This window comes from Anolis sagrei, chromosome 6 (assembly GCF_037176765.1).
Source record: "Anolis sagrei isolate rAnoSag1 chromosome 6, rAnoSag1.mat, whole genome shotgun sequence".
Classification (NCBI taxonomy): Eukaryota; Metazoa; Chordata; class Lepidosauria; order Squamata; family Dactyloidae; genus Anolis; species Anolis sagrei.
Window position 1 is genome coordinate 131,433,150 of NC_090026.1, and position 12,230 is coordinate 131,445,379.

At 52.6% G+C, this 12,230-nt stretch overlaps 1 protein-coding gene across 2 annotated transcripts in view; it reads right to left on the reverse strand.

The window, feature by feature from the left end:
* The window catches only part of LOC132779071 (uncharacterized), a 30,730-nt gene that overhangs the window by 438 nt on the left and 18,062 nt on the right, over nucleotides 1-12,230 (reverse strand). For both annotated transcript variants that reach the window (XM_067470431.1, XM_067470432.1), the window contains exons 2-8: nucleotides 6,139-11,562; nucleotides 4,291-4,602; nucleotides 4,053-4,141; nucleotides 2,587-2,670; nucleotides 2,170-2,316; nucleotides 1,652-1,783; nucleotides 236-358 (exon numbers count right to left, since the gene is read on the reverse strand). In XM_067470431.1, coding sequence (XP_067326532.1) covers nucleotides 236-358; nucleotides 1,652-1,783; nucleotides 2,170-2,316; nucleotides 2,587-2,670; nucleotides 4,053-4,141; nucleotides 4,291-4,602; nucleotides 6,139-11,562 — 6,311 coding nt within the window. The remainder of the gene's footprint in view (nucleotides 1-235; nucleotides 359-1,651; nucleotides 1,784-2,169; nucleotides 2,317-2,586; nucleotides 2,671-4,052; nucleotides 4,142-4,290; nucleotides 4,603-6,138; nucleotides 11,563-12,230) is intronic.

Below are 12,230 nucleotides of genomic sequence, written 5' to 3' on the forward strand. Positions count from 1 at the left end.
TACTGGCCAAGCTGGCATGAACCTTTGGAAGATGCATTATATACATACATACATATATATGCACCTGGATGACTGCATGGGGACCATATCCATCCCTTTGTCCATCCCATCACCAGAACTTGGGTTGAGATGCCCTCTCCTTGGTGCCATCAATGGAGAAGGAGTTCCTTTGTTCAGTTGTCCCATCACACAACCCTCCCATTGCCCCCAAAGGGTCTTACGGCACAGGACTCACCATGATGGCGTTCACGATATCGTTGTTGCTGTGCCGGAGGGCCCTCACGGCCTTGGGGCGCGACACGTTCGCCTGAGCCATGACCAGCTCAATATCTCTCACCTCCAGGCCAGTCTCGTCAATCTGGAAGAAAGGAAGAGGGAAGAAGTGGATGAAGATGAGGGATCTGTGAGTGGAATTGTCCTAGTATTTGTCTTACTTTGTAGACACTCAGCCAAAACTTTCGATTATGGGACTGATGTGCCAGTATAACCTTTGGAAAGGAGGTGGTGGTGGTGGTGAAGGAATGAGGAGGAGAAGATGAAGGGACGAGGGAGGAAGGGGAGAAGGAATGAAAGGGTGGTGAAGAAGAAATGGAAGGAGGAAGAGAAAGAGAAGGAGGTGGAGAAGAATGAATGAGAAAATTGAAAAAACAAGGAAGGCAGGGGGAAGAAGAAACTAGAGGAGACGAAGGAATAAGTTTGACAGGAAAGAGAAGGAAATAGGACAGGAGAGACAAGAAATTAGAACAAGGAGAAATGAAAGGATGAAGAATAGAGGAAAGGTAGGAAGAGAATGAACACAGTGGACGAGAGAAAAGGAAGGAGAGGAGGCAAGGAAAAAACAAGGGATGGGATGGATACAAGAAATGATGACAATAGGAAACAAGGTGGAGGAATAAGAATGGATGAGAAGGAGAGAAAACAGAAGAGAAGACAAGAAATGAGAAAGGGAATGGACAAATGACAACAAAAGGAAGATGAGGAAAGGAAGAAGAGGAACAAGGAAGAAAGGAGGAGAGGAAACAAGGAGAAAGGGAATGGGCAAAGGATAAAAGACAAGAAAGGATGACAAGGACAGGAAGGAGGAAGAGGAGGAACAAGGAAGAAAGGCGGAAGACCAGAGGAAACAAGGAAGGAAAAGAAAAAGTTTGAGGAGGAGGAACAAGCAAAGACGACAAGTTGGAGGAATAAGAGGAGGTGAGAACAGAAAAGATGAAGAGAAAGTAGAAACTAGGAAATTGAGTAGGTAAAACAAGGAGGAAGAACCCAGAAGAAGAGCAGGAGAAACAAGCAAAGAAGAAGAAAAAGGGAGGAGAATTTGAAATCAGTGGATGAATAGGAGAAACAAGGAAGGAGGGGGGAAATGAGGAACAAGGGAGCAAGGAGAAGCAGAAGGTGAAGGAAGGAAGAAGAGGAGGAAAGAAGAACATGAAACAAGGAAGAAGGACAAGAAGGAGGCAGGAAGAGAAGCAGAAGTCAAATGGATGAAGAGAAAGATCAAGGAAGGAGGAGGAAGAACCAAGAAGAGAGACAATAATAAAACAGGAATAGAGGAGGAGGGTAGACACAAGGAAGGAGAAGGAAATGGCATCCTGTATTTCCTCTCCAGGGTGCTTGAAAGGCCTGGGCTTCCTTCTTTGGGCGAAGACCTTACCTCCTCCTCCTCCTCGCTCTCCTCCTTGATGGTGAGCGTTGGGGCCGCCTCCGTGATCAGAGGCGAATGCTCCACGGGGACCTTGAACTTCTCCGCTGCCGCTTTGTGGACCTGCTGAGAGAGGTCTTCAATCTGGGGAAGGAAAAAAGGGGGTCAGGAAACAAGACCCATGAAGGTGAGCATCTCTAGAAGAGCAGAAGGGCTTTGCACAGAGAGTGATCGTGTCATAAGACGCAAAAATCCCTTCCAACATCTATTCCAAAGCAAATATGTCAACAACTCAGCATCAATACTGGTTGGACCATTGAGGATACACGTCAAGGCCCACATCCCCATAGAACGACTTGGGGAAGTATGGAGAGATAGAATGACAACCCCCACCATATTCCATGCACAAGACAGTGTAAGCAGAGTGGGGAATTCACACAAGTATGTGCCCCCATGTGCAAGTTCCCCCGAACCAAAGGTCTTTGAGGCCCATCTGCTTGTCTCCCCACCAGAAGAATCCACCAGCTCACCTTGGCTTCTCCAAAGACAATGTAGATGTCCGACGCCGGGCTTTTGAAGACGTCTGGCTTGGTGATGACAAACAAGATGTTCTTGGACTTGCGGATGGTGATCCTGGTGACTCCGTGGATTTGTCGCAGACCCAGTTTGGACATGGCCTGGAAGAGAAGAGAAAAGGAGAGAAAAGGAGAGGAGAGGAGACCCTCTTGTGAGAACTTATGGTGAATTCCACAGCTCATGGAAGTTGTCGTTCTACAAGGTCTTTAGCCTTCTCTGCACAAGAGTGCTGGTGATTCACGACAACACGAAAGCCAGCATTCCATCGCCTTGAGCTCTGTCAACCTGCATTAACTCAACAGTGTAGATGCACTCTGGAAGCAGGCAAAAGGGTAGAAGATGTCTGGCTATGTACCCATTTTAGAACTCACCTTCCGTGCCTTCTTCTCGCTCCGGCTCTGCTTTGCTTTGCTGATGGATTCTTCACCTGTTCCCAAAGAGTGGGTCAGCTGAGCCTGGAAGGTGCAAAAGGGGCCCTTGAAGGACATTCATAGTAATTTTGAATGCGTCTGTGCGCATTCAGAAGAAGACCTACTAGCCACTCTAAACACCTTTGCAGAAGCATACAAGAAGCTTGGCCTGTCATTGAACATCGAGAAAACCAAAGTGCTCTTCCAGCAGTCACCAGCCAACCCCTCTCCAATGCCAGAAATACAACTTAATGGTGTAACGTCAGAAAATGTGGACCATTTCCACTCCCTTGGCAGCCACCTCTCCACAAAAGTCAACATCGACACCAAAATACAACACCGCCTGAGCTCTGCGAGTGTAGCATTTTTCCAAATGAAGCAGAGAGTGTTTGAGGACTGGGACATCCGTACGGAGACCAAGGGGCTTGTTTATAAAGCTATTGTCCTCCCAACCCTGCTATACGTCTGCGAGACGTAGACTGTCTACAGCCATCAACATTGACACTGAAATACACCGCCTGAGCTCTGTGAGTGCAGCATTTTTCCGAATGAAGCAGAGAGTGTTTGAGGACTGGGACACCTGTAGGCATACGAAGGTGCTTGTTTATAAAGCTATTGTCCTCCCAACCCTGCTATATGCCTGCGAAATGTGGACTGTCTACAGACATCAACACTGATACTAAAATACAACACCGCCTGATCTCTGCGAGTGCAGCTTTTTTCCGAATGAAGCAGAGAGTGTTTGAGGACCAGGACATCTGTAGGGATACCACGGTGCTTGTTTATAAAGCTATTGTTCTCCCAATCCTGCTCTACTCCTGCGAGACGTGGACTGTCTACAGACGTCACATGCAACTCCTGGAACGATTCCTTTGGAAAATCCTGCAAATCTCTTGGAACGACAGGCGGACAAACGTCAGTGTGCTGAAGAGGCAAAGACCACCAGCATTGAAGCAATGATCCTCCGCCATCAACTCACGTTGTCCGGATGCCCGACCACCGTCTCCCAAAGCAGTTGCTCTACTCCGAACTCAAGAACGGAAAACGGAATATTGAAGGAGAGGAAAAGAGATTGAAAGATGGGCTCAAAGCCAACCTTTGAAACTCTGGCATAGACACTGAGAACTGGGAAGCCCTGGCCCTTGAGCACTCCAGCTGGAGGTCAGCTGTGACCAGCAGTGCTGCAGAATTTGAAGAGGCACAAATGGAGGGTGAAAGAGAGAAACAGTGCCAAGAGGAAGGCACGTCAAGCCAACCCTGACCAGGACCACCTTCCACCTGGAAACTAATGCCCTCACTGCGGGAGACGATGCAGGTCAAGAATTGGGTTCCCACCCTGGAGCATTATCCTATTTGGACAACGAGGGATCGCCTAAGTAAGTAAGTTCCCAGATCCAACTCTCAAAGACCAGCCTTGCAAACGTTACCTGCGTCTGAGCCGTTCGTGGTTCCGAAACCTCCGGCTCTTCTAGTTCCGGGATAGAGCCTTCGTTACTTTCAGAGTCGTTCGAAGACCCTGCAAAAGGAAAGGGAGTTGTGAAAAGGCACAACAAATCCCAGGATTCCATAGCATTGAGCCATAGCAGTTAAAAGTGGTGCCAAACTGCATTAATTCTGCAGTGTGGATGCCTGTAAAGCAGGAGAGGCAGCATCACCCGCCCTGACCTTTGTTGTGGTGGTTCTCCTGAGGCCTCCTCCCCACCAAAGGCTTCTTCTCGTCCAAGAGCATGGCGCCCGTCGCTTCCCGCAAGCTCTCGATCTCGGGGCAGCGGTAGGACATCTCCCTCTCGCTGGAGGAGCTCAGGTCCAGCTGGAAGGACTCCCGGTCAGCCCGCTTGTCCCCCGCCGAGGAGGAGGAGGCTGCAGAGTCCTTCCCGCGGGGCTCCTTGCCACCGGGCAGCCGATTCCGACCCCTAGACTCCTTGCCGGCCGAGGGCTGGTCCAGCCTGGAGGGCGGAGGTCTGGACGTCTCAGGAGCTGAGGAGGGAAAGTGATCAGAACAGGTATTGGCAAACTTTGGCCCTCCGTCCAGGTGTTTTGGACTTCAACTCCCACAATTCCTAACAGCCGGTAGGCTGTTAGGAATTGTGGGAGTTGAAGTCCAAAACACCTGGACGGAGGGCCAAAGTTTGCCCATGCCTTGGTTGGAATGTCAGAACCCCTGAAGTATTTTTCTGGAGTAGACCAACTACTTTCAAAGTAAGGACCACCCGCGAAAAGTGAAAACCCGCAAAGTAGGGACACTATATATGTATATCGAGTTCTGAGGATGAGGCAGAAGCGAGGAGAAATGTAAAGGCACTGCATACTTCTTCTTTTTGCTAGCTCTCTCTGTTTTGCTTTGCAATCTCTCTTGATTGGCTGTCTCTCTCCCGAGAGGGAGGATGAAACCCTCTGTCCACACTCCATCGTTGCCACGAAGCAGGATTAGACGCTGCTCTGGGCAATGGCAACCATTCATAAACTGGGAGGCAAAAACCCGCGAAACAGCGAGTCCGTGAAAAGCGAACCGCAACGTGTTCCCTCTTTGCGGACTCGCTGTTTTGCGGTTTTTCAATACATATTAATGTAAAATATTTTATCGCTGTATTTTCACTGTTTCACAGGTTTTTGCGGTACTTGTTCTGCACAAGTACGTGTTGTCCTGTAATGTGTATATTTACGATTTACAGTAAATAGTGTATTTACTCAGCGGATGAATACACACCAAAAAGAAAAGTAGGACTTGTACAGCAGCCACTTGAGATGCTACTTGCTGACATGAGATTGTAAATACACAGACACACACATAGAGAAAGAGAGCATCCCTACTTTGCGGATTTTCACTTTTCGCAGGTGGTCCTGGAACGTAACACTCGCGATAAGTGAGGGAACACTGTACACCCAAAACCATAGATTGTGAAAGGCATTTTCATAATATCTTTATCTGCAATAATTGTTGTTGTTGTTCATTTGTTCAGTCGTCTCCGACTCTTCGTGACGTCATGGACCAGCCCACGCCAGAGCTCCCTGTCGGCCGTCACCACCCCCAGCTCCTTCAAGGTCAATCCAGTCACTTCAAGGATGCCATCCATCCATCTTGCCCTTGGTCGGCCCCTGCCTTTGTACACATTTGCAGATCATCCTTTGTATTTTCTCTCCAGTTTCCTACCATAAGCTCATATATAGTACTGGCTACATTGCACTCTGCTATAGATCAGGCATGTGCAAACTTCAGCATTCCCTCCAGGTGTTTTGGACTTCAACTCACAGCCTAGTGGCTGTTAGGAATGGTGGGAGTTGAAGTCCAAAACAACTGGAGGAAGGGCTGAAGTTGGCCCATACCTGTGCTCTGGATACCAAATATCCCTACAGCAACATCCTCCCCTAACCAGCATAGTAAATGGAGAGGGATGCTGGGACTTACAATTGTTCACCTGGAGAACCACCGCACCTTGGGGATCCTTCAGGAGACAAAGCTACCCTCCCTGGAGCAGTACAGTTCAGAGAGAGACGGGGAAGAGGGAGGCTCACCTTCCACCAGAGGTTTCCTGGGGTCCTGCAGGAGGGGCCGGGTCTCTTTGGAAGGGGCGTCCTCTTCCGCAGGGAGCCAGGAGGTAGCAGCAGCAGCAGCAGAAGGGGCTTGGAAGGGGGTCTCTGGGGGAGAGGGGGGCAGCTGTGGTGAGGGCAGAACGGGAGGCACTTCTTGAGAAACCGGAGGAGGAGGAGAGGGTGAGGCGGGCATCTTCTCCACCACTGGAGATATCGGTCGTTCCAGCCGTGAAGGAGATACAGAGGGTTCCTCAGAGTGTTCCTCAGAGGGACGAGGAGTGGGTGATGGAGGGATGATGGAGTCCATGGGCAATGGAGGAGGCTGAGAGGTGGAGGCCTTTCCGCTTTCCTTCTCTTCCTCCTTCTCCTCAACGCTCTCCACCTTTGGGTGCACATCCGCCATTGTGGTGCCCCTCAATCTTGTCTCTTCCGTCACCTCCTTGGTCTTCTCTTGCACCACAACATCGGCTTCTGGTCTCTGTAGCAACATCTCATCTGGCTGAGATGGGATGCTATCAAAGGACCCAGATGCCCCGTCTTCGCCAGGGATGGAGGCATCATCCAGGGAAGGTTGGTCCTCCTCTTCCGAACCAGAGATCACCACCTGGCTAACGGGCATCTCTGCCATCTCCTCAGGGATGGAAACCTCCTTGGTTTCTTGCCTCTCTGCTTCCAGGCCACTGGCATACTTGCAAGGCTGTGCGTCTTCTTGCTCTTTATATGGCGGTTCAAAGTCTTCGACTTCTGACAGATCGGGTGTGGGTTCTCCAGAGGAACTCTCCGCAACCGTCTCCTTAAGGCTGCCGCGAAGGCTTTGTGCTTCTGCCACGAGTTGGCTACTCATGAGGCGAGGGCACCCCATTTTCTGCTCCTTCAGGAATCCAAAGGAGCCTTGCAACAAATGAGATATCTCCTGCTGGTCCGTAATGTCATCTGGAAACTTTGCTGCTCCACCGGTGGTCTCCAAAAAGGCACCAGATGATCCAAGCGGGCTAACGGGAGTTGGTGAACTCTCTCCAGCAACAGTGCCCGAATCATCCAAGTCAACGACTGTGGTCTCCCCAGCAAAGGTATGCTCCTCATCTCCATTTCCACTGGAAAGATCACATTGAGCATCTGTGGGCTCGGTCAGAAAGATCTCTTCTTCAGAAGCAAAGAAGAGCTGTTGGCCGTTGGTGTGGACTTCCGCTGTGGCAGCCTTCTGTGCCTTGGCATGACGTGAGATGGCTGAACTGGGAGCCTCTCGCAGAGCGGTATGGTGCAAGCACACAGCCATGTTCTGCGCCGAGGAGCCATCCGTCGGAGAGAGCGTCAGTGGCACAGCCACATGTCCAGCCGTATCATCTCCAGCTTTATCTACCAGGTTCTCCAGTTCCAATGCCACAGCCTGGTCCCCCAGAAGACAGCTTTCCTCCATGGCCTGGGCTGGGCTGCCCCAGATTTGCTCAGGCGAATGCAGGTCTTCCCTCTCTGGAGAAGCAGCCAAGGGAATGGCCTCAGGAGACCTTCCCTCATCTGCCGTGAAGAAGCTGGAATCTGTGAGAGACTGGGACGAGGCGGCCTCGGGTGGTTCGGCAGAAGGAAAGGAGACATCAAAGTCCTTTTCTTGCATGCTGAGCTCAGCCTCCAAAACGGGCAGAAGACCCTGAAGAAGAGCCTCAGCAAAAGTCTTCTTGGGTGCCGGAGGGTGACAACCAGCATGGACCAAAGAAGGTGGGACCTCTACCTTTTCTGCAGGAGGAGGCCTAACTCCCTGAGCTTTAGCGCCTGAAGGATAGGATCCAACCAGAGAAGGCAGAGATGCAGGGGGTTCCCAGTGTGCCATGTGGCAAGGTTTCCCAGCATCTTTGGAGGCTGCCTGGGATTTTGGGACTTCTGTGCCTTGCAGCTGTGGCCATTCCGTAACTTCTTTTCCACCAGTCACCTCACCAGCCCTGGCCGGTGCCTTCAACTCAACTTCTTTAGGCACCATCTTTTCACTGGAGCCCAGATCTCTGCTGGTCTCACTTATGGTAACCTCTCTACTCTGTGTCGGCAACACATTCATGTTGTCATCTCTCAGGTTAGGTTTCTTCTGGTCTCCCTGGGCTGTTCCTGATTTCAATAGCTCTGGAGCATCGTTTTCCAGTTGGTCTCTCAACCAAGCGGTGGTTTCCGCCACTGAATCTGTCCTGCTGAGTTCTTCACTTCCAGACTCTGAAGCCTCCTCTTCTTTCTCTGAGGGAGTTTCCCAGTTTTGGTCCCCATCTCCTTCATCTGACAACACAGGCTGTTCCTTCTCCAGGACTTCTGATGCTTCCTCTGGTTGGGCATCATCAGTAGGGATGGCTCTCCCAAGTTGATGTGATTGGCCTCCTTCTTTCATGACTACTTCTTCTTCAGCATGTCTGCCTGTTTCCCTCATATGGTGACTCTCAACCACGTCGGCCTCTTTGGCTTCACCAGTCTCCATGCACACTTTGAGAGGCTCAGGGGGTGGGGTGTCCCCTAGCGATGTCTCTTTGTTTTTGAGGTGTCCCTCCTCGGCCTCTGCTTTGGGACGGCTTGAGTCTCTCGGTGTCCCACACACAGTCCAGCTCTGGGATTCAGAGAGTTCCTCCACATCTGTTTGGGGCAGCGGGGTTTCCTGAGATGGAAGTACCATGGCCTCCACCGGGAACTCTCTGGCTTCCATGAACAGGCTCTCCTGAGTGTCATCATGGAGGTCCATGAGCGTTTGGGGTCCTGCTTTGGCCTCAGCGAATGCCATTTCCTCGTGATCCCCGTTGTTGTTCATCTGATCAAGAGACGAGGACTCCTCCAGCTCATCCTCGGACTCAAAGCAAGCGATAAGGCACTCCTCCGTCGGCTCGCTGTCCGCCCGGATCACTTCAGGTTGCTCCATCGAAGATTCAAGCAAGGACACGAACGAAGCCACCTCCACCTCCTTCTCAGAGCCCGGCATCCCTCCGTCACGTCCCTCAAGGTCCACCGAGCCTCCTCCTGAGGCGCTGTCTTGGTCGAGGAGTTCTAGCAAACGTTTCTCGGACTCTTTCAACCGGGCGCCAATGTCAACCGCAGATGCATCGTTGGCCTCCTGAGCCGACTCAACCGGATACGGCTTCGGATCCCAACCCAGAGGGATAGCCACTCCGGCACAAATTGGTCCTGCCCATTCTTCGGCAATCGGGCCCGCCAGGTGATCATCCAAAGGAGGCATTGTGTCTGCTTCTTCGTCCGTATCGAAGCAGGCAATGAGGCACTCTCCGGAGTCATGGATGTCTTTCTCCGCAGTCACTTGACCATCCGAGACAGATGAAGAAGAGGGACCTTTCTCTCCAGGAGACTCTTGCTCCCTTTCACTTCTGACCTGGTGTTTCAGAGCTCCAGGACCTTTCTCCAGAGGAGTCCCCCGTCCTTCTCCAGCAGGAGAAACAGTGACCCCTCTTGAACTCTGAGCACTCTCTTGCTGCATTGTAGCTTCCATCATGGAGGCCACAACCTCTTCAGGGGACCTTTGGCCACCTTTCCAACCCTCTTGGGTAGCCTCTTCTGCTTTGGGTACATCCAGCTCTTCTGTGACCTGTGGATGCTCCTCGTGTTTTGCGGAAGGCACGTCTCCTTCCTCGTCTGTGTTGTACGCGTCGGACGAGGTCTCCATCTCGCTCTCGCTCCCTGAGTGCGACCGTTCCGGTTCCAGGTCCCCCTTGGGAGACCCGTCATCTTTCTGGGCGTCTTCCGCCACCACGGCGTACTGTTCCACGCTGTACAAGCGCTCATCCTCCTCTCCATTGTAGGAGGCCGAGTCGGAAGACGGAGAGGTGTCGTCCTGGTACGCAAAGGACTCGTCCACGCCTTCGTTGATGGAGGCCTCCGAGAGGGAATGGAGGAAGGAGGCCGAAGTGCTGTCCTCGTCCTCAGCGCCGTAAAGAGTGTCGTTCTCCGCCGATTCGCCCTGAGGGAAGAGCGTGATCTCCACGGACTCCGCCTCGAAGAGGAGGCTGCCGTGGAAAGGCAGCAACAATGCAGAAATCATTGGGTCGTTTTCGGGATTCTCCATCTCGTTGTCAGGGGGGGAAGCCGCCGTCTCAGATTCGTCCACGTTGGCCACCGAAGGGCTCACTCCAGACACACCACCAAATTCAGTCCCAGAGAAGGCAGCGAGTGAACAGGGCAAAGGGCTGGGTTTGGATCCTGCAAACACCTCTGCCGTTTGGTGAGAAGGCAAGTTCTCTATCTTGAAAATCTTGTGGCCTGCTTCGCCCAGAGCGGCTCCGTCCTCTTCCGAATCTTCTCTGCTCTTTGGCCGGGAGCGGCCAGTCTGGTTCGGCTTGTGAGGGACCGGCCTGCAGGTCACGGTTTCCGAGACCCAGTCTTCATCCTCTCCGGGAGTCGTCTGCCCCTCGTCCTCGTCTTCGTCCGGAAACGAATCTTGGCCCAAAGCGCCCAGAGACAGGGCTTGGAACGTCACCTCGCTCTCCAAATCCGGCGACTCCAGAGCTTCCCCCTCGGCCATCAGGTTTGGCGAGCAGGATGGGGAGGTGCTGGCCGTGCCCGAAGACGCCCAGCTCCCTCCTTCGGCCGTGATGTAGGACCCCGACGGCGAAGTGGGCGGCGAGACGAGACCTTCGTTGTCCAAGTCGTTCTGCTCCTCGCCGAGGCCGTCTTTGGAGAAAGGGTTCGGTTGTGGTGGTGGCAGGTGCCTGAGTTGGGAGAAGGCCGTCCGGATGGGAGTGGACGGAGCCGTGAAGTAGAGCTCCGGATCCACGCCACGCTTGACCAGCGAGGGCTGCCCCTCTCCCGGCTCCGACGGAGGGTCTTTGGCGAAGACGGAGGAAGGGGAAGGCACGTCAGCCATGGGGTCGCCCTGAGAGAACAAAGATGGTGCCGGCATTGCAATCGCTGCCAATTCCAGCTCCGGCTCCTTGCGCTTCCGAAGGCACGCTTGCGGGTGGCTCAAGCGGAGAGGTTTTGCTGCATCTTCCGCCTCGCTCGTTTCCTCTTCCTCCAAGACGCCGGATTTCGGTGAAGCCGGCATGCCTTCCGTATCTTCCTCCTCCTTCTCTTTGCCCAGGCACTGCGTCTCTTCCCCCATGACGATCCTGGCGTCCAGTGTGTCCTCCGACGGGGGTGCTTTGGAGACCGCCTCGCCAGCCTTCGCCGCCTGCTCCATCATGACTTGCCCGCATTCACTCAGTGCTACCAAGCCGGCCGTTGCGGCTCCCATGGTGGCATCGCAGCTTGCGCCTTCCGGCTGAGGGCGGTCTTCTTGCTTCGCCGGGAGGAAGACCGGGACACCTTGGCCACGAAGGGAGGAGTCCATGGGGAGGTCGGGCTGGAAGTCGGGCGTCAGCGGCGGAGAGATTTGCAGCAGCGTCCGGGCATCGCTGCTGGGTGTTGAGGATGCCGAGTTGTTCTGAGAGCCATCTAGAAGGAAAGAGAGGGAGAAAGAGGGAAGGAAAGAAGAAAAGAGTTAATAAAAGACACGGAGAAGTGGGTTTAGATTGCAGGGAAAGAGATTCGATCTAAAACAAGTGGTTCTCCACCTTCCTAATGCCATGACACCTTAAACAGTTCCTCATGTTGTGGTGTCCCCCAACCATAACATTATTTTCATTGGGTTGTTGTAGGTTTTTTCGGGCTATATGGCCATGGTCTAGAGGCATTCTCTCCTGACGTTTCGCCTGCATCTATGGCAAGCATCCTCAGGCCCCTTCCTTTTCCCCCTCAGCCGCTTAAGCATTCTGAACTCCTGCAATGAAGGAACGGAACCAAACTAAAGGCTATCCGGATATTGTATGCAAACACGTTCAAATATTGGGATTGTGGCCTGCATCAATAGGAGCCTAGTGTCTAGGTCCAGGGAAGTCATGCTCCCCATGCTCTATTCCGCTTTGATTAGACCACACCTGGAATATTGTGTCCAATTCTGGGCACCACAATTGAAGGGAGATATTGAGTCTAAGCTGGAATGTGTCCAGAGGAGGGCGACTAAAATGATCAAGGGTCTGGAGAACAAGCCCTATGAGGAGCGGCTTAAGGAGCTGGGCATGTTTAGCCTGAAGAAGAGAAGGCTGAGAGGGGATATGATAGCC